Source organism: Pungitius pungitius, chromosome 1, assembly GCF_949316345.1.
Source record: "Pungitius pungitius chromosome 1, fPunPun2.1, whole genome shotgun sequence".
Classification (NCBI taxonomy): domain Eukaryota; kingdom Metazoa; phylum Chordata; class Actinopteri; order Perciformes; family Gasterosteidae; genus Pungitius; species Pungitius pungitius.
Genome location: NC_084900.1, coordinates 12,592,255 through 12,615,003, shown reverse-complemented (window position 1 = coordinate 12,615,003; position 22,749 = coordinate 12,592,255). Strand labels below are relative to the sequence as shown.

General features: G+C 39.3%; 1 protein-coding gene across 20 annotated transcripts in view; it reads left to right on the top strand.

The window, feature by feature from the left end:
* ank2b (ankyrin 2b, neuronal) overlaps window positions 1–22,749 on the top strand; it is a 93,521-nt gene that overhangs the window by 59,348 nt on the left and 11,424 nt on the right. For 12 of the 20 annotated variants that reach the window (XM_062562046.1, XM_062562042.1, XM_062562036.1 and 9 more), the window contains 14 exons: window positions 425–463; window positions 1,530–1,754; window positions 3,423–3,521; window positions 4,668–4,822; window positions 4,936–5,147; window positions 6,788–6,989; window positions 7,090–7,186; window positions 7,283–7,511; window positions 10,874–10,999; window positions 11,183–11,305; window positions 13,573–13,599; window positions 13,856–13,877; window positions 17,581–22,062; window positions 22,606–22,683. In XM_062562046.1, coding sequence (XP_062418030.1) covers window positions 425–463; window positions 1,530–1,754; window positions 3,423–3,521; window positions 4,668–4,822; window positions 4,936–5,147; window positions 6,788–6,989; window positions 7,090–7,186; window positions 7,283–7,511; window positions 10,874–10,999; window positions 11,183–11,305; window positions 13,573–13,599; window positions 13,856–13,877; window positions 17,581–22,062; window positions 22,606–22,683 — 6,116 coding nt within the window. The remainder of the gene's footprint in view (window positions 1–424; window positions 464–1,529; window positions 1,755–3,422; window positions 3,522–4,667; window positions 4,823–4,935; window positions 5,148–6,787; window positions 6,990–7,089; window positions 7,187–7,282; window positions 7,512–10,873; window positions 11,000–11,182; window positions 11,306–13,572; window positions 13,600–13,855; window positions 13,878–17,580; window positions 22,063–22,605; window positions 22,684–22,749) is intronic. The other 8 variants (XM_062562070.1, XM_062562041.1, XM_062562047.1 and 5 more) reach the window with 7 other exon arrangements.

Sequence of the window (22,749 nt, the reverse complement as noted above, 5' to 3'; positions counted from 1 at the left end):
GTTTGGCCCGGAGAGTTGGTGCAGCAGGGGCAGTATTGCACTCGCTTTTCCGCACCGTTGTGACAAAAAGATACCTGAGGGTAGGGGTGCAAATAACAATTATTTTGATAATCGATTAATCGGATTTAAAAAAACAGCATTAATAAAAACATTAACATAATTTCCAACCCTTTGTTCAAAAACAGAACTGCAAATTCACAGTGCAAACAAGCTTCAGAAAAAACAGGTTGCTCCTGTACTGTACTGTAAACACTTATTTGAATTTCCACTACTCTCGTAAATGGGCAATATTGAAATATAAGTGGCCATGTAACATGATTGATTTGTTTTAAAAGATTAAGAGACTACTAAGTTTATCTTTTTGGACTGTATCTTGTTTCTGCTTGAGTTTTTATTCCTTTCTGTCTGATGTGGTTGTTTTTAGCCATTCTTCTCCCTGCCCCGATCATGGAGACCACAGCAGGTGACCTTCTGCATCTTGGATAAATCATTCTCACTGTCATCGTCATCATGCTTTTCTTGGTGGAAGGTGTATCTGTCATCGTGTCACCTTGTTACCGTTATCAACAGACATTGCCTCAGTGATTTGGCTGTGGGTTTACAATTTGTTAAATCATTTTAATCTGACCTAGATTTTCACACTGAGAATCCAAGGGTTGATTTCCCCACATAAAAAGTATTATTATTGTGGATTTCCACAAACATTCGTCAGAGTTGATCTAATTGTATGAGACAAATATTATTGTGTACATGATAAGGGGCAGCAGCAGCAGAAACATACGCTTTATTTAAGCTTTAAATAATACATTTACTGACCATAATAAATTAAAGCACTTACTTTAAGTACTTTTCTGCAGTGGATGGCATGAATCTTTGTCTTCTAATAGTTTTCTGGGCGCAAATTCAATAATACAGTTGAAGCTGTTTGCTCGTTAACACTGTCTTTGAGAGTCATGAACTGGTCATGATCAAATTGTAATGTAACTTCATCACACCCATATTCCTGCTCATTGCGCTATATGATCTATGTGCATCATGTACTTTCCACTTTGCATGAGGAGCGAGGTCAGAGAGTCTCCAGCTGTGAGGTTAGCACATTGATGCAAGAAGACCAGAATCACAGAGATAAAGCCGTTGATGTTGGCCATTCAGTGAAGCAAAAAGAGTCACGAAAGTCAGAGAAATGGCCCCAATGTTAATTTGAACAGAAAAGTACTCTTTTATTATAAAAAAGATGATTATTACTTCTTACCATTATTCTGAGACACCGATTTTAAAAGAGCAGTTGACATAACAATATCTATACAGCCCCTGTTTGTTTGTTATAGGGACCTACAACTTGAAAACGTAAAACATTCACACATTGTTTTGTGTTAGAAACCACTTGAGGCAGCTATTCTTCTTTTTAAATGATCCAATACTATTATATCATGGGGAAATAATCTACCACATAGCTTTGGTGTCTATTTTCTTGTCACGTATGATCAATGAAAAATGTTTTATTGGAAATATCTCCTGTTCCGCCTCAGCTTCCTGGTCAGCTTCATGGTGGATGCCAGGGGCGGGGCCATGCGTGGTTGCAGGCACAACGGACTACGCATTATCATCCCACCCAAGAAGTGCAGCGCACCCACGCGTGTGACGTGCCGGCTGGTGAAGAGGCACCGTCTGGCCACTATGCCCCCAATGGTTGAGGGTGAGGGTCTAGCCAGCAGGCTCATTGAGGTGGGGCCCTCTGGAGCCCAGTTCCTTGGGTAAGGCGACAGGGATTGATGATGGAATGAGTGAATGAATGTTAGCGGATGTACAGGAGGAGGAATATGAAGAGGTAGTTTAATTTCTCATGCATGCATCTAAAATGTAAAATGGGAAGAAGAGGTCAGACTTGTTGAACAATATATCAACATTCATGCTATTGATACTGATGAATCCCTTTCAATGGCAATTTAACAACGTAATGCCCTTATTCTTTCAGATTGATTTTACATCTGCCTCTGCAATACTAAAACTATTTTTGTATCTGCTATTTTTTTCTCCTAGCACCAGTGAAAAGTCAATCTTTGCTCTTTATTATGTCCAGATTTTTTTTATAAGAGCTGCAGTCCAACTCGTTTTTAACCCTAATTAAAAACCTTTTCTGATTAACCCCACCTTCAGTATATTGCATAATGATTTGTTTGATATGTGACCTAAAATACCTCTTTCAATGATGTTAGAATAATATAAATGTATTCATGCTATCATGATGACTCGACCTCCTTATAAGAAAAAGTAATAATATGAATGATATAAGTTATTCATCAACTATTTATTGCTGAGCTGGTTCTCCCTGACCAAAACTACTGAAATATTTTGTGATTATATAAGAGTGCACATTCATGGATTAGTATTGGCCAAACATGTAACTCTATTAATCACATCATTTTCTGTGATTAAAAGCAATTAATTGCATCATGAACAAAATTCAATAGTAACTTAAAAACTGATGTATTTCACGCATTTATTTTAAAATAATGTTTTCAGAAAGGTATAAGAGGCACCCTCGGAGCATCAGAAAGTACTACTATAGACCAAGCCAGTTGCTAAGACACAAGGTCATTTACGTTCAGATGATAAAACTATTTCCAAACAATATGACCAGTAAGAAAAATACACCTTGCACAGGGTGCAGATGTTACACTCAGTTTCATACAACATGTGTACTCTCCTTACCGTGGTGCGCGTTGGGGGAGGCTCATACGTGCCCCATTCGTAAGCTTCCTTATTATTGTGTTGGTTTGTCAACAGTTCTCCTGCACACTGCATGCAACGTAGTCTACCGAAGTTTCGCTCCATGGTTGTTTAGGTAGCTAATGGGTACTTTAGGCTTGTTAGTACTTCAGGTTTGTAGAACTTCAGAGTCGTAGTTTGCGGTCATTACGAATTGCTAAAAATGCTGTTGACGCATGATAAAGTCATTGTCGGCTATGGCGTTAATGTGCCCCGGCCTAATATGAACATAAAATAGCTTACATTCAAACTGAAACAATGTCTTTAGATGCCTATAAAAACCTAGATATATAGAGACCCAAAGAGTTTAGTTATTTACATACATTTTTTACTATAATGCACGTAATACTATTTTTTAATAATATAATGTATACGTATATATGAATAATGAATACTGAAATAATTATACAACCTGTAACTAATACAACAAAAGAAGGAAAACAATTGATATATTATTTCATCTTTATAATATTTATGTTGTATGTATTTAATCATCATTAGCCATCATTAAACACTTTTGGCCTCTACAGGCACACTGATAGAAATTACCACAGTGTCAATATTCTAATTCAAGTGAGTTTTCACCCATCCAAAACATTGTGTGTGCTCTTTCTTCTTCACTGCTGCGTATGGATGCTTGGTCGAATACACAGTAAACTACACCTTCCCACTGCCCCTCCACCTCTTAATGAGGGAGAGAGTTTGGTTAGCAGAATTCTTCAGCTCGGTCCTCCGGGGACAAAATTCCTTGGGTATGGTGGATTTTTTTTTTTTATGAAACAATCTATGGATGAGTAGAGTGTTTTATCTTACAACCTTGCATTTATTGTCATTGTGTTGTTTTGTTTGTGTGGGTGTCTTGTACCACACCTCATCTGCTACTTACGACCCTCTAGATATCACATTTCTGTGACATTACATTGGTGAATCCATTTTATTTAATCCCCCTCTTTGCTTAGCCCTCTCCTTTTTTGTTTGTTTACATTTTCTTGCTTGCTGTTTTCTTGACAAATGTGTCTTTTTTGATTCTGTGTGAGATTTAAACGGTTTTATGGCCTTTACGTAGCTGGGGAACCAGCTAAAAGAATTATTTGCTACTATATATATATATAATATATTATATACACTGACTCCAGTAGAATACATATTGAAGTTTCCTGCCAATACTCAGGGTGTTCAAAGTGTGGCAATGGCTATTTTTAAAACAGCCTACAAATGCATATAATAATCTACTGTCAGGCCGAAGAACCCTCGAAATATCACATGGAAATATTATTAGCTATATAGCTGTATCGGTCGAAAGTTGGATTGTCATTGTAGCATGCCTTTTATAGATATATATTGTAGCCAAATTTCTGAGATTCTGCATATCAGGTAAGTATTAAAGTGACACTTGAATACTTCAATATTCAACACAATTATTCACTAAAACATTTTCCTCATTTCCTCTGGGAATTCTGCAAACGTGATTAGTTTTCAGATCAGAACTTTTACTAACTTCTCAAACTACCGCCACAGCTCAAGTTACACCTAATATTCAATACACAGTCTTGTTTCTCTCAAAGATTAACTGATTTTTCACCTAATGGGGTGTCAGCTCCTATCCGGTTGTTTACATCATCCAGGTTATACTTATGACAAGTGCTTTAGACTTCCTACAATTATAAATACTATAACTATTGTTTGAAGTACTAATGAAAAAGAAAGCAAGTTTAGCATTATACAACGCAGTGAGCACAATTTTAAAGACAGGAAATCTTAAGTTGTCTACAACTACAAATGTTTTTGATTAAAAATATCAAATGAATGAACGACCATGCCCAGAGGTACTTATACACATATTGTTCTCATTTATTAAATACTGTACTTACTCACACTATCTGGCCTTACCTCTCCAGTCCTGTCATTGTGGAGATCCCCCACTTTGCTGCCCTCCGAGGGAAAGAGAGGGAGCTGGTGACTCTGAGGAGTGAGACTGGAGAAAGCTGGAAGGAGCATCACTGTGAACATACCCAAGACGAACTCAACCGGATACTCAACGGCATGGACGAGGGTCAGTATCTGATGGTGTAACAATAGACTGCACCATCATCCCTCCTGAAAACACAAATAGTCCTCCATCTTTATTATCACTGACACATATCCCTTTCTTCTCCCCTCCTCCAGAGTTGGACACGCCAGAGGAGCTGGAGAGGAAGCGCATTTGCCGAATCATCACAAGAGATTTCCCACAATACTTTGCAGTAGTGTCGCGAATCAAGCAAGATAGTAATCTGATTGGTCCGGAAGGAGGCATCCTGAGCAGCACTGTTGTGCCTGAAGTACAGGTTGTTTTTCCCGAGGGTGCACTAACCAAGAGGATCAGGGTTGGATTGCAGGTATTTAACAAAATCATCAGTAAAGTCCATAGAACTCTTAGATATTTGTACAAATGTCTGTTTTATTCTTTCTAAGTTGTCCAATGCCCAATGTGCAATTAAAGCATAGTTGAGCTTAGATGTCAAACCATGCCAGAATTAAAAAGAGTTGACAGAAAAAAAAATTAAACACTTTAATCGCAAATCTTTTCTCGCCCGACTAGCGGCCGGTTTAAAGACCCGTTGTGTCCGCTTGATGCCAGCGTCTCTTGGTTAAATACCAACAAACTTACAGGCGTTCCCTCTCAGCTGTGTGTGTGTCTCCGGTGGGTGACATTCACACACTGTAGTCACAGCTAGTTGGAGCAATGCTGGGTTTAAGTGTCTTTCCCAAGGACACATCAACATGCTGGTTAGCCGGGCCTGGGATCATACTGCCAAATTGGAAGACGACCACTCTCCCCACTCACCCACAGTTGCCCTAAGCTAACAAAACTAAGAAGTTATTAATTAATGGGCCTGAATAAACAGTACACTAAGTATTTCCTCCATGGGCGGTTGAAATACAAGTAGTACTACTAGAAGTACTAGTAATATTAGTAGTAGTAGTAAAAGTCATTTTAGTATTAATATCAGTTGAAATACTAGAAGTACTAGCAATAATAGTAGTGGTTTTAGTACTATTAGAAAGAGCAAGTATTCAACAAATCAGCTTTATCCTAAGCTTCATGGTTAAATCACAGATAATGATTGCAGCTTTTATTTGTTTACAAACATGTACCTTCTGTTTTTTTTAAAGAAATATGTCGGCAGATTTGTATTGGACCCTATGGGGCTTGAGACAGACTTTGTCTCACTCTCGGGCTCCTCATACTAAAAGCAAATAACTCTGGGATTCCATACCCATATGAGTCCGACCAGCACAAGCACGGCACGGTTTTGATCCGAAAATGATGCCTGAAAACTGAATATTGTGGCCGTAAGGGCAAAAGTCCCATATTTATTTTTACCAGATTCAGATTTTGCTCTCAGTCTCCACTCTAAAAAACGCAATACACAATAATATAACTCAGAAACAGACCCAAAATCTAATGAAACATAATTAGTGATTATGATATGAATAGATATCAACAAGCAGTTTTTTTTTATAAAATAGTTTAGACTTTTATCAACATTTTAAAGTTTAAATGGTGTTTCCAGCTGAAAGATTGGCGAAGCTGAAAAAGTTGAAGAAGTTTTGAGAGGATTTGAAAATGAACTCATGTTAAAGTTGATGATTTTAATTCATATAAATTCAATTATAACAGCTAGAAAGCTGAAAAGTCATAGCACCCCTCTTCTTAATGAGCTGAGCATTTTAATATTTGAACAGTTTAAATAGCTGAAACGTGCCACGGAAGAAATAGAAGATGTTGAATTAAAATTCGAAGAACAATACTTGGAATGCATCAATGCATTCCAACAACTAGGATGCATCCTGGATGCCCCCAGCTGGAGGTTTTTACAGACACGCCCAACTGGTAGAATACCCCGCAGAAAGATGAATGGATAGACTCAAGAACCCAGTTTTTAAAGTTCATCTTTTGGAAAAGCATTATTCTCAGTGCATGGTGGATTGTCAAGAAAAAAATAATGTTTGTATACTCTGACTTCTCTCCTAGTCCCAGCCAGTGAGTAAGGATGTGGTGAGGAAGATCCTGGGGAACAAGGCCACATTCAGCCCCATCGTCACCTTGGAGCCTCGCAGGAGGAAGTTCCATAAACCCATCACCATGACTATCCCTGTCCCGAAGAGCAACTCAGACGTTCTAAATGGCTTTGGAGGAGACACACCCACATTACGACTGCTTTGTAGTATCACGGGTTAGAGAACTAACAAAGACATTCACAAAGCTATGAATAGACCTGCAGTACAAACACTCACATACAAAGTTTTCAATCTTGGGTTTGTGTCCATGTGAAGGTGGAACGACCCCTGCTCAATGGGAGGACATAACAGGAACAACTCCGCTAACATTTATCAATGATTGTGTATCCTTCACCACCAATGTGTCTGCGAGGTAACAAAAAAGTATTTGTTGTAGAGCCACAAAATTTGTTACTGATTAAACTAGCAGCAGACCTAACTTCAGGCGTTCTTTTCTTCTGCTTTTTAGATTCTGGCTGATAGACTGTCGGCAATGCCAGGAATCTGTCAATTTATCCACACAGGTCTACCGTGAGATTATCTGTGTACCTTACATGGCCAAGTTCGTCATCTTTGCCAAGACCCATGATCCCGTTGAAGCCAGACTGCGTTGCTTCTGCATGACAGATGACAAGATTGACAAAACTCTAGAGCAGCAGGAGAACTTCACAGAGGTGGCCCGCAGTCGAGATGTTGAGGTGAGAAGGGATAGTGGGGGAGGAATATGCGGAAACATCTCAGGAAACATTTATTGCCATAATAAGTCAGACATACAAGGAATGTGACTTGGCGGTTGGTGCATAACAGACATTGGACAACAAGACAACATAGTTCAAGGAATACAATAAAATATAATGCTATGGGTTAGTTAAAATAAAGGAATATGAGTAAGAATAAGAGTTTAAAAAGTTTTTAAAAATGCACCTGCGAACAGAAACCGACATGTGAAAGTGTTTGTGCATGTTGTGGAGTGTGAAGAATGTGACCGGTGGGATGTTAGAGTCAGTCAATGGGGGACCCGGGCTCTGTTGATGAGCCCGACTGCTGAAGGGAAGAAACTGTTTGTGTGGCGTGACGTCTTCGTTCTGATGGACCTCAGCCTCCTGCCGCATAAGACCAGCCCGGATTGTTTTTTTAGCGTGAGACATTGGATGTGTAGCGTGAGTGTGTGTGAAAACCTACAAAAGCAGGTGTGTCATACGGATGAACTTGCTGTTCGGGACGAGTCTGACTTCCCAGACGTGGGAAATTAGCCATTACACTCGATAACCGCATTCGGGAGAGACGTCAGGAGAAGAACTATAAGCCCTGCACGCCTAGGAGCACCCATGCAGCATCATCTCATCTCCAGAGACTCTCTGTGACAGGTCTTGTTTTAAACAGCTTTCCCTACCTTTACTCGCGTTAACTGGTGCTGAGCAGAGTTTTTTCATCACTGAGGTGGCTTCCCCGTGTCTGGAGAACAAATTGTTTGTAAAAGCTGAGAAATGTTTTACGTCAGCTCTGTGGGATTTCTCGGTGTTAGATAATTTAAAAAGAGAAGGATCGAACGAACGCATCAGAGGCACGTGTTCAAAGATTGGAAGCCTGGATGGTGACGTCTGGAAGAATTCAGCCAAACAACTTCTCTCATTCTGGTAGATTTATTCGTCAGATCACAGGTCAAGTATAAGCGCTGCGTTTGCAAAGGCAGGAGCAATCCTGCCGGCCCGCAGGCCGGAAGAACACACTAACTAACATCAGCAAGAACATCATGTTTTATAACCCGAAAGACAAAGAAAATATTTCTATTGGCCCTGATCTGGCATAGGGGAGGATCTTCCACCCCCGCATCTAAAGATCCGGTCACATCCAATGTCCAGAATTCCTAGCCTAATGTAAACAATGAACAAAGTGTGGATGTTGGATCGTGTGGTGTGAACCCTCCCTTATCTTACACATCTGCTGGTTGACCCGCTGACCTTGCTTCCTCAGTCAGGACAGAAACCAAACCCATATACAGTATATGTAACCCAAGAAGCTTCTGGTTGTACATCTGTTTTCTAGCTCTCAACGACATCAGTCAGGGCACCCCCATCCTGCCAGACTGTCTCGGCCTTGCTCGGTACATCCTGCTTGGTCTCTGACTTTGAAATCTTCAGCAAAACAGGGCAAAGATTCTCTAACTCAGCATTACGAAAAAGCTTTTCATCATCATCGGCTACATCTTTGAGAGTGGGCGGGTATGGACGGACCCGGAGAAGATCAGTGGTAGAGTTGCTCAAACCCTCCTCCAGGAAGCTGTTGCAATGGTTCCTTTGCTTTGCCAATTTTTATCGCCGGTTTATCTGGAACTACAGTTGAGTTGATGTTTTTGACCAGACTCACATCTCCTGCAGTTCCTTTCCGGTGGTCCTCTGAAGCAGATCGAGCTTTCGCCTTATTCAAGGGCCGCTTCACCTCCGCACCCATTCTGGTGCAACCTGATTCTTTACACTTTGTGGTTGAGGTTGATGCGTCCGACGTGGGGTGGGGGCTGTTCTCTCCGGGCCTGATCGTAAATTGCACCCATGTGCGTTTTTATCTTGATGCATGTCTTCAGTGGAGACAAACTATGATAGTGGTAACAGGGAACTTCTGGCAGTGAAGTTGGCTCTGGAGGAGTGGAGACATCGGCTGGAGAGATCGGAAATCCCTTTCGATGTGTGGACAGACCACAATAATCTTGCCTACATCCAGTCAGCTAAACGAATAAATTTGCGTCAGGCCCAGTGGTTGCACTGCCCCTTACCAACGCCTGGTCATCCTTGATCCTACATTGGTGTGGACTTTGTCACTGGGCTACCTCTTTCTGGTGGGATGACCACAGTCCTTACCATTGTAAACCAGTTCTTCAAGGCCGCCCAATTTATTGGCCTCCCCAAGTTTGATATATATTAATATTCAATGAAGCATTATCATTGTCTTAAGTCTTAACAACTTTTGAGAGGGATTAGATTAACCTGTGAGGAGCAGGGTGTTAAGTAAAAAAAAATCCAACTTCCTTTTGTCACCAAGTGGCACTATGACTATGGTTAAAAATGACCAAATGGTAGTTTACGGGTAAGGAGGGCATGCTATAAGAGAAATACGGAGCAGATTCGATAAAGTATGGTCGAGTTAAAACACAATTTTAATTTTTCGTGGCGAATGGTGTTTTTTTTTTTTTAATGCTCCCCACGCACATAGCTTAATATTTCTTCCGGCAAAATACAACTTTTAGAGCCCAAGGTCTCAAGATCACACTTCCCAAATTTGAAACGAATCTTGTTTAATCTAAGGAGTTTGTTTTTTTACAACTAAAATAGGCTAAAAATAAAGATTTTCCACAATAAACTGCAGAGCCCCCTATTTAATTTTTTTTTAAAGGGGTTCAACGTTTACAATGTATTACAATATTGGTGAGGCCAGGCCAATTCATTTGTAAATGTGTCTTGACAGATTAACCACACCCCTTCATTAGCCCATATGAGTTCATTAGCCCATATATTCTCAAAACAATAAGATATCAACATGATTATTGTGGCAGGGAGACATCCAATCATGATCCACAGAACATTTTGGGACAATTAGACACAGCGTGTAGGAGAAATTATCAAAAATGTGTTTTTCACATTTCACGTTTTTAACAAATTCAAAATGGCGGAAAATCTAGGTAGGGCATTTGCATACCATGAATTACTTTTTTGTAGAGCATGTGCAAGTGCACATGTGTGCCAAATTTCAAGTCAATCAGGCATCAGGGGAAAAAACTGGCCTAGTACTGCAGGGGTGCTATAGGAACATTTCTTGATACCCAAATGCGAGACCCCCAAAATATCAAATTTCTCACCAATCCTGATGTGAATGCCAGATTTAACAAGTTTTTGAATATGATAATGCCCCCAAAATAGCAAAATTCCGTGGAGAAAATAATAATTCCTTGAAATAAATAGGTTCCTCTACGACTAGTCGTAGAAAGGACCCTAAAAATTGCCCATTATTTTTTTAATGGTTTCGTTGGTTATATGCTGATAATAAGTGTACTTGTTACATTTCTCAGGTCCTGGAAGGTCAACCTATCTATGCAGACTGCTTTGGAAACCTTGTTCCACTAACCAAAAGTGGTCAGCACCAACTCTTCAGCTTCTTTGCTTTTAAGGAGAACAGACTAGCACTCTTCATCAAAGTAAGAGCTATTCTTTATTCGAAACAAAGAAACAGCAACAGAGGTCTTTAAACAAGTGTCAACAAAATGCATCATGTCATATTTTTCTAATTACATTTGACATTCTAATGAGATAATATATATAATGAGATTTTCCCTAATGAAAAGTAGGCTGAGTAATACTGAAATGCTTGGCTGTTGCAGATTAGAGACAACACTCAGGAGCCATGTGGCCGTCTATCCTTTATAAAAGAACCCAGGAACTACAGGTCACTAACCTCAAATGCCATTTGCAACCTCAACATCACCCTCCCATCATACTGCAAGGTAAGGGCCCTACACTGTTGTTTGACACAAGCGGAGAAACTTTGTTGTTGGTGCAGCAACCACGTTGTAATTGTTTTTTTCCCCTGTAATTGTTGGAATGCATTGATGCATTCCAAGTATTGTTCTTCGAACCTTTATTCAACTTATTATTGTTGGGATGCATTGATGCATTCCAAATATTGTTCTTCAAATCTTTATTCAACTTATTATTGTTGGAATGCATTGATGCATTCCAAGTATTGTTCTTCTAATCTTAATGTTGGAATGCATTGATGCAGTGGGCGAAACTGCGCACTGAGGAGTGAACAATTGTAATCATGATGGGGGCTGTAGTATTTGTGTGTGTCCACTGACATTTAATTGTCCAAGTAAAACATGTAGTACTAATATTAGTCGTTGGCGCTGTATGCGTCCATCTTTATTATTTCACAAAACCACGCACCTCTGTGACATCATCAACACATGACGGTGTCAGGAGAAGGTGCAGGTCGAAGGCAGGCAGGGAGGACTCAAATGCAGAGTTATCAAAAACCAAAGTGCTCTTTAATATTTTCAAAAAGTAACTGACATACACCAACCTGACCCGTGCCACAGGAAACAATGACACGACATGAGACAAGAGACTGACAGGGCTTAAATACACAAGGGAGGTGCAGGTGATTGAACACAGGTGGAAACGATCATTGACGCAGCAGACAATCACAGGGGAAGATGGGACAAGGCAGGAAGAGAAGTTACCCAGGAAACCAAGAGACATGAAACTACAAAATAAAACAGGAAGCAGACCCAAACCATGACAGACGGTTAACTTAACCGGAAGTATCCAGAGGCGTTTTTGATGGGACCAGCATGAAGCTCTCAGTAAATTTCTACCCCATTTGCAAACTTTTGAGGCACTCACCAACCATGCAAAATGTTTTTATATTTTATCTTGACCTGTTGCCAGGATCTTCTCCTGTCTTGTTTGTTCTGTGCACATGGGCAGGTGCCACTGTGTATGGTTGGTCCTGTCATTAGTGTATTAATGGGTGAGAGATGTCATGTAGTATTAAAGCAGTTTGAGTGGTCAGAAGACTAGAAAAGCGCTGTACAAGTCCATTTACCAAGTTAATTTTCGTTTGAATGATAAACATTCTCTCTCCCAACGCCCCCTTCACGCAATTCCATTATTTCAAAATAAAAGTGTCAATGATTATCTCTACCTCAACCATAGGTACAACACAATTACTTTCAAATAATAGTACAACTAGTACCTACTTCTTCTACTGCTAGTTCCACAATTACAAATTTAGTACTAAACCTTATATTACTACAAAAAATGTAATTTTAATTCTCAGATTTTCCTATTTCTATTCTTTCAGCAATGTTTAGAAGTAATTTAAGCTTTTTTCATTTCTGTATTTTAAGCAATGTTTTGAAATTAATTTAAACTTTTTGCATTCCAATGCATTTTCAGCAGGAAATGCATTTTCTAGTAATGTATATGCTCTATTCTATTTCTGATTATTTGTATATTGAATATTGCTATATGTACTGTACTTGATCTTATTTAATATATATTAGGGGTTAATACATTAAGCACCCAACATTATTGCTTAATATTTTCTACACAGTGGCCTGTTTGTCCACTTGAGGTTCTCCCATTTTGGTTCTGAGTCCGATTATTAATTCATTAATTATATTTGATTCTCAAATCAAAGTTTTTGTTTGTGTGTTATATTGATAACGCACAAACAATATATACATATATATATATATATATATATAGATATAGATATATGACGATATATTTCTTCAACAGTGACATATACAACTATTTTTACATAACAGAACACAAGGGTTCCACTAATATCCCAACAGAAGAAAATCTAGTCTAAAGAAAATCTAGTTAGATAAAGACAGGTTTATTACACGTTTATCATGGTATGGTATGATGATAGCCAAAAAACATAGTGGAAGAGGTGCAGGCTGATGGTCTTTAATGAGAAAAGAAGAATATGAAAAGAATAAAGCTAAATATAATAGACTAAACTAAATCCCATATACTATGCAATGGGATGGTAATTTCTTGATATTTCATGCTAAAAAATGTAACAAAGGAAATTAGATCAATGTGCAAATGAGGCTTTGTAGCTTAAAAGATCTGACTGGCTTTCCCTGAAATAACTGAATGGTTGTCATTGTTGCTTTGGTACATTATCGCTGCTCTTCTTTCTCACGTTAATATGCATATCTTTCTGCTTTATGTTGCTTCTTGCTCCAAAAAGGAGTCAGATTCAGAGCAAGAGGAAGAGGTAAAAGCAGCCACTGCTTCCCACTCTACTAACTGGCTCTGTTTACCAATCCTGCCCATTGTCTTTTCATATTTTAGATTTCTTTTCTTTATTGTCTTATACTGTGATTTGTCATCTGCGTAGCTTATTTTGCTGTTGTGTTATGTGCGTCATTTGTGTTTGTTGAAAACGTCATTTTTTTAAATTCGACATATATGAGTGGATGAAACTGTGAAAGAAAGATTAACAGTGGTCCATTTTACACTTTATTTTCCAGAACGGCAGAACGCTACAGAAATGTAAGACCTTTTTTTCCATTTCATTCTACTCTATAACATGTACTAAAAATGTTCTTATACATAGTAAAAATGCATGACATTATTAATGAAAGTAACCTGACAACACTAATATTGTCTGGGTAAGATGTGCACAGAAATAACCAGATTTACACCACTGACACCCCTGCTGAATTCTAGACCAGTGGTTCTCAACTGGTCTGGCTCCGGGACCCACCATCACCCCTTAATGACAAGCCGCGACCCAAATCGAGGAACATTCTCAACTTCTCAAATGTATTCAAAATCAATCATTTTATATTCAGGATGTTTAGTTATCCTAAAAACCCAATGTCTCCCCCATATCAGAATGGTTTGACCCAACCTGGCACACGCTGCTAAAAACATGGACAAGCTGGCAAAAAAAACGACACTCCGCTCCATTAAAAAAAAAGTCCCTTCAAAATAAAATCACAGGAGGAATTTTTTTGTGATTTTTTAAAATTCTGATTTTGATTTTCCCATGCAGAGGCCTGCGACCCATAAAAAACAGGACCCACCAGTTGAGAATCACTGTTCTAGACCATTTACATTGTATCAGCCCTTTAAGCTTTATGGATTTAATCACACAAACTCCCCTTGTCAAAGTTCTGTTTCTCCTGAGGCTTGACTTAATTGTCCTTTTTTCTCCAAATTACCTCTTTCCCCCTTACGATCTAAAATCGAACATTTTGAAATATATATAATAATATAGTTACTGCAACATTAAAAGTACATATCAATGGGATGTGTGACTATACGTATCATTGCAGTTGGTTTAGGCAGCAAGAAGAAATGAGTGGAGGCTGATGTGAATTGTCATTACTGAAGCACATTGGGGACCTGTACTACAAAGCGAGTTCACAGCCATCTTTTGATCATCGTGAATAACCAATTGCAACAATCCCCCTAATCAGTCCTGCAAGGGTGGTCAACATGTACTCTTCCATATTAGAAGATACTTTTGATCCCATTCAGGGAATGAGGGTGTGGATGACAATATTTTCAAGCTTAAGAGCAAATAAACAATATATATAAAACATGCTTTAAGCAGGCCTACTTTCTTATAGGCAAGCAAGTTTAATATGAAGGTAGATTTGTGTCTTTTTTTGTTGAAATGTTCTATACAAAAAAACTAGCGTTTCTTTAAACTATGAAGGTAGATATGTGTCTTTATTACGCAAACAAAAGAAAATGTTTCGAGAGCAAATTTCTTGTTTGTTTGTAAGTAAAAATATATGAACTGAGATTGAGTTATTTGTTCAATTTGCTTATGAAACTATTGTTTTTGTTCTCAAAACAAAAACTTTTGCTCTAAAAAAAACCAAGTTTGTTCTCCAAAAAAAACCCTTTTGGTCTCCGAAAAAACCCCTTTGGTCTCGGATCAAAAAGTTTTGCTCTCGGATCAAAAAGTTTTGCTCTTGGAATTTGTACGTAGTGGGCGGGGCTTACGGCCCTGAATGAACTAAGAGTTTCTTGGTGGATCGACTCGGCGCTCGCGGTCTGTTCTGCCATTAAACTCTTACGGGAAGGGACTGTGAGTAGCGACATGGAGGTAAGAAGACTTTGTATTTAGTCAAAATCATTTCAAATGTGCACTTTACGTTGTTTTCATGTTGTTAGTGTCGCGGAGTGTTTTATTAAGAACAACATGGAGAGCTGTTGTGTTGACATGAAGCCCCGCTTTCTACGTCCATGGTGATAGTATCAATGTATGAGTGTAACCAATAATCGAAAATGATTAATAACTTTTGCCTCACCTTCCCTCATTTGAGACCAAAAGTTTTTGTCTTGAGAGCAAGAACAATAGTTTCATAAGCAAAACTAACAAATAATTCATTCTCAGTTTAAATATTCTTACTTACAAACTTTATTTTTGCTCTCTAAACATTTTTTGTTTGTTTGCGTAATAAAGACACAATTCTACCTTCATAGTTTATAGAAACACTAGTTTTTTTGTATAGAACATTTCAACAACAAGGCAATTCAAAGTACTTCACATAATACCAAGCATTAAATATAATAATAAATAATGCTCAGTGATATTTCTATTTTTTGCAGCAATGGTTTGGTGGTTATTTCGCGACATCAGGCGTTGTTTGAGAAATAAAACCTATATCATTAGAATCAGGGCGATCTGCTGATGCTATTTGATGTCTTGTTTTCTATTATAGCATTTATGATGGGTGTCATCTTCCTTTCTGTTCTCGGGTATCTACCAGGTTAAATTTCTGCTCATTAGACTATAATATTACATACAATGAAATCAATCCCAACACATATCCAGGCTCGAAAACTGTATTTTTAGATTTTATCCCGGAGTTATTTCTGTAATCCCAAACCCTGCTTCGTAGTACAGGCCCCTGAACTCCAGCTATTGAAACTGCCTTCCTCCTCCTTATATTTTTACTACAATGGCCTCTCTTATGCCATGCTCTGTAAGGGTTGTGCTATTACCAGTATTAATCCAAATTCCAAAAAGAGTTGATCTCGCACACATGTGCTTTAGCTGAGTTCCTGAAAGAGGGTGCTAATAATTTGGATATTTATATCTTATATCTATTTTATATATTGCGATATTTGAGCTTGAACATGTTATATTGAAACAATTGGTGCTATAAATTGATCATACTGAACAAAGCTGCATTGTAATTGTTTAATAGATGCATTGTGATTTTTTAATAAACAGACCAAAAACGCTAAACATTACTGAATGGTGACATGTTAACAAGCAGCTTACGAATTTGATCATTACGCTGAACGTACACTTACTCCATTTGCTCTTCACCAAGGCCTTTTCATCAAATCTTTGCTTTGCATGGAAATAACTTGCCTTACATAAATGTGTATGTGTGTGTGCTTGTGCTTGTGTGTATGTATGGTTCTGTGCATATATTCTATATTGTCTTTGTGAGAGTTTGTTTCCATGTTTTTCTTATGTGCAGATTTTGTAATGTTGCTTCACAACAGCATTTCTGTATGGTTTTGTGCAATTTTTGATGTTTCAGTTTTTCTTCTATATATCATATTTAAAATGTTTATTTTAACATAAGGCTGAATGGAGGGAAATGCAATTAAAATATTATGCCTCCCTAGCAAAGATTTGACAAAACATTCTAGACATTCTTCTTCCATCTGGTACATGCTATGCACACATGGAAAAGCGTGACAAACCATTAAATTTTGTATCACTGGCTTTCTTTAATCAACCCAATTAGTAGTCTGACTTGTTTTCAAGCTTTTTTGCCTGTTATCACATCCAAGCAATCTTGAGATGTCTTGATGTTATTTCCTTAGTCTCTTTTGTTGTGCTTTTTTCTATTGTGCTGGTTTGTTTCATGATTCCATAGTTGTTCAATCAATTTTTGTAATTTGTTTTTCATTAATTTTTTGATCTTTCGTTTTGTTTTGTGAGTGTGGGTGTTCTTTGTGTAAATGCAAGTTATTTCCTGCTCATATCCTATTCCATCAGTATTATTTAGCTCTCGCTTTTCTACAGTTCTCCAGACACAGTGACAGTACAAGCCCAATTCGATTGATATCCTGATGTAGAACCCTTTGTGAATATGTTGTCCTATGATCCCTGCAATGTGCTCCAATCATGTCCTCACATTCTCTAATGTCTGTCTCCTTTTATTTGAATTTTTGATTTTCTTTATTCCTTACTTGTCCTTCTTCCATATGGAAGATGAAGAGATGCCGACATCAGTCCTGAAATCAGAGCTGAATCGAGAACCAGACCTTCTATCCGACGTGTCGGAGATGAAACAAGATTTGATCAAAATGACAGCCATCTTGACTGCAGACTGCGCAGAGAAATCCCATTCCTTAGGAAGGTCTGGTCTCGAGAAAAGGACTGAGGATGTTTCTGGAGAGCCACTAGAAATAATGGAGAAGGACTTAGAGAAAGTCAAAGAGGACCTAGAAAAAGTCAGTGAGATACTGAGGAGCGGAACGTATGACGGTGAAGCAGCAGAGGAGGCAACAAAAGCAGCTAGAATTGTCGAGGACTGGGTTCTCGTTTCGGACAATGAGATAGAGGTGGTCAAAAAGATGGCGGCCTTAGAAACTCAAGAGCCAGTCTTACGTGAAATCAGAGCTAACAGGGCTCCCAGACCTAAAGCAATAAAGGACAGTGGTGAACTAAAAGAATATCTTCTGGATGCACCAATAAGCTCCAAACTAAAAGTTAAAAAAGACCCAGCTGTCCAAGAAAAATTCACTGATGTTGTACTACGTAAAGGTCTAAAGCCAAATACCCCAACCAACGTACCTGAAAAAACTGCTGCTAAGCCAGTCAGAAGCAAGGGGAAAGACCAGAGGCAAGCAGAGGAATCAACAGAGGCGGCTTCCCTTCTTAGTTTGCCGAAAGCTCCTTGCCCAGCATCACCTTTATCCCCAGTTGTTGAAGAAACTCCCATTGGCTCAATAAAGGACAAAGTCAAAGCCTTACAACAAAAAGTGGAGGCAGAGCAAAAGACTAAAAAGATCACTGAAAGCCAGGTACCGCAATTGGCTGTTATAAGCAATTCCACTCCAAAAGCCAAAGAAAGACCTAAATTAAAACGGGTTCCCCCAAAATCCCCCAAAGGTGAAACTGAGAAACTTGAGGAGACTATGTCAGTTAAAGAACTCATGCAAGCATTCCAAACAGGACAGGACCCCTCTAAAATGTCAAGATCGGAGAAAACCGAAAGGCCAGACCCCCTCCAGGCAAAATCCATAAATAAAGCAATAACCTCATGTTTCTCTCAAGATCGAGAAGTATCTTTGGATTCCAAACCTCACAAGAAAGAGACCACTTACCAAGACAGAGAGATAGAAACCACGTCAGTTGCTCCTGCTCTTTCTCAGCTAACTGAAACTGCAGACTTTGGAAATAGTGGCCTTGATGATAGCCCTGACAGCTTAAAACATGAGGGTGTGGCCGACTCCTTAAGTGCCAGCTCTGGAGATGGTACCCCTCCTTTCAGCTCTGAGGACAGTGACAAACATGAGGGTCTTGCCACTCCAGGCACAAGCCCAGAGAGTCTGCGTCTTTCTCCCAAAACTGCTTCTGCAACTTTGGCAGCAACTGGCACATTAGTCAAAAAATGCATTGACACAGAAGACTCTGGACACTCAAGTATAGATACCACAGGTGGCCAACGGTCTAGAGATTTAAATTTCCCTATTCCTTCCAGCGAGGCTGCAGATGATCACACTACAAGTGAGTCTATATCTGTCAGGAGGAGTGAGTCTGAGCCATCCAAACCTCAAAAGCTTACGAAGAGAATTTCAGAGACTGTAGAAACGTTTCTTAGCGATGATGAGAACCCTGATGATGAGCTAAAATTGGCTTCAGTTGGTTATACAGCCGCTAGATTCTCTTCTCCTTCTCATCATCATGAAAGCTTAGAGCTGCCTTTAAAAGAAGACTCTATCAGTCCATTAGCCGATGATTCTTTGACAATAAGTCACAGAGACTCACTAGAAGGTAGTCCTCTCATGGAAGAAAACTCTTCCCATAAATCCCCAGATTCAATTGATCCAAGCCCAACAAAAGAATTACCCCCTCATGATTCCTTAGAGAGCAGCCCTGTAGAGCAAAATCCATCCTTCGAATCAACTCTAGTTCCACCCAGAAAATCCTCTAGCCATCCAGATCCCTCTAAAGCCGCCGCCCAAGATGTTTTGCCTGGTAGGCTGCTTCGAGAACATGACCCTAGTGCTGATGATGACAGTTGTGAGCAGACATCACAAATGACAAGTTCCGGTAAGACTCCTCTCTCCCCTGATACTCCCAGCTCTGAGGAGGTAAGTTATGAGGTGAACCCAAAACCCCCTGACTATACATTCCTCTTCCTTCCATCCAAAACCTCTGTCATCCCTGAAAATCAAGAAGAAGAGGATTCCTCAGACAGCTTTGCTGCTAAAAAAAAAATCTCTCCAGAGGAAGGGATGTTTAAAATGGCAGCCAAAATCAAAACATTTGATGAAATGGAACAAGATGCGAAGACCAAAATGAACTCTAGATCAAATGCCAAACTAGGGGATGACGGCTATGAAACAATAAAGCATACAAGTGAGATGCATTCGCAATGCGCATTCAAGCTCGATAGTCCCACTGAAGATTCAGAGTTAGCACTTTTTGTTGATCCCCATATTAAATTACAACCTCCCTCTCCTTTTTCAGCAGGTTTGCATGATGGACCCCACAGCAAAGAGGTCAAGAGCAAAACAACAGCGACTATCAGTTCAGAAGGGCATCACTCCTTCTTAACCCAGCATAATTCAAAATTCAAACTGGAAACTACACAGGAAAAAGTGGTCCAAACATCTGTAAAAGCTGATGAAGACGGTGCTGCAAAAAAGGCTCTTGTGACATTATACACTGAAAACAGGACTGATGAACAAAAGGAGGAGAGTTTGAGGAAGTCAAGAGACAACAAATTAGACAATAAGAATGGTCAAGAGTTAAGTGTTACAAAAAAATTGCAAAAACAAGGTAGCAATGTAACGGATGAGGTGAAAGAAGATAAAAAGGAGCCTTCAACATCACCACAAGCTGTTGCCGCGGGTCAAACTAAACCAGAGGTCTGCCTATATGATGACACAGAGCAGGATGATGAGGAACTGGAGCCTCCCAGAACTGAGTCAAAAGGTGTCACTGCAAGGGTAGAAATTGACTCATGGTCTGCCATGCGGGAGGATGATGCCGCTTTTGCAGCTCGTGTAAAAGAGGAGGAACAGAAGATACTGAATCTAGTGGTGGATCAGCAGTATCTGCAACCAAGTCCAGACACCACACCTGGTAGAACTCCAACAGAAGAGAACACTCCTTCGAGTGAGCCCAACCCTTTTCTATTCCAAGAAGGGAAGCTTTTTGAGATGACCCGAAGTGGTGCTATTGACATGACCAAGAGGAGCTATGAGGAAGAGCGGGGTGATTTGGCCTTTTTCCAGATAGGCGAACAGTCTCTAGATGAGCCTCTAGTAGAAGAGGCGATGAAAGAAAGTAGGGAATCAGCAGCAGAACCCGAAGTTGGCCTAAATCTGAAGGTAGAGGTTAAGACTGAGGAAACTGAGAAAGTGAAAGAAATATTTGATTCTCAACTTCAGTCCCCACCCAAAAGTGATCATCAAACCTCAAAGGCTGATGCCTGCAAATCTAAAATCCCGAAAATGGGCATTTCCGCTTCAGGCAAACCTTCAAAGAAAGATAAGACATCTCCCGAAGGTTTAGTGAAAAATGGGAACGAAGGCTGCTTAGATAAATACAAAAATTCCCCTGACCAAATGATTACAACAGTACAGACAGCGGAAACTACAGTAACTAGATCAGTTTACTCTGAGCAGGGCCAAGAGTCCTCTGATTCATCTCCAGAAGACCAAGAGTCAGTTATAGAAGCGCCCAAACCAACAGCCACGTCAAAACAAATTGTTCCCACTAATGTTAAAAATACTTCATTCAAAACACAAGCTGCTCAACAAAGTTGGGGAAAATCCACAATTCACTATTCATCTCATGCAACTTCCTCTTCAAACACTCTTAAAAAAGAGGCCTCTTTTATTTCTGAATCTAAATCAAAAATTCCAATCAAGGCTAAGCCTGATTCTATTGTCAAACAAGTTGGATCTACCCCAGACAAGAAGCTTAAGGTACCTGGTAAAAAAAATGCAAGGAGAATATCCGTAACACAAACAGCTCCCTCTGCTGCTTTCAAAACCAAGACACCATCTTCCAAAGCCAAGAGCTTTTCTGAGGGGGAGTCTACTGGGCCATCTGCTAAAAAAGAAAAAGGTTGTTTCTTAAGTTGTGAGTCAGTAAAATCTAAAAGCTTCCAGTCTAGATTGCCAGTCCGAGATAAAGGTGGGCATTCATCAACGCTCACTAAAGAGAAAAATGAGCCAAACAAACTGTCCATTGACCTTTTTGAAGAGATTAGCGATGAAGCAGCAAAACTTGTTGCAAGATTGGCACAGGCTGAGACAGAGAGAGAACAAGAGGTTGCAGCTGCCAACTCAAATGATGAGGGCAGTCTCCTTGATCCATCATTCATAGAAAGAGAAACTTTCCCTGGGATGCAGTTCCCACCCTCAGGAGATGTCTTTCCCGTTAGACCACTGTTGGACAACCCTGTTGAGACACAGATGCAGCGAATCCCAGATGATAAAGTCCAAAGTCAAGGTATCCCTGCAGTTTAAGGGGCTATTCTCTATTTCTTTAGCCTCATTACTACCGTGTAGCTATAAATGTGCTGCTTCTTTATCTCTTGTATTAATGTCCCATTATAGTTGAAGAATACATGTTGTTGTGTATTTTGAGCGTGTCTGTGTGTTATGACGTTCCTCTTTCCCTCTATGTGTGCTGAAAATCTCAAGATTGACTAAAAAGTTTATAGAACCTGTGAAAACAACTTGGTGACAAAAACAAATAATTCGTCATTTAAATGACAAGATATTATGTGATTCATTTTCTAATGAATAATATCTTTATTTCTGTCTTTAGAAATCTTTATCCTAGTCCCATCACAACCATTCTTTCCAGGCATTTCTTTCTTTCAAGGTTACAATTATTTAATTTTAAATCCTGATTCAACCAAAACCGTCAGTACTACAAGATCAAGAAAGCCAGTGAAAATTATTTGGAATACAATTTTTGATGTGACTTGATTTGGTATATTGTATCTTGCGGGCCTGACCGCTCATGGCTGTCTGGTGGTATTTGCAGTAGATCGAGAGGATGAAGCAGAGAACCAAGAGCAACGTTTGGCCATTATAGCCGACCACCTGGGCTTCAGCTGGACTGGTGAGTCAGACCGTATTGGCAATGATCAAGCTATCAAATATGAATCAGATATACAGTATTTGTGCT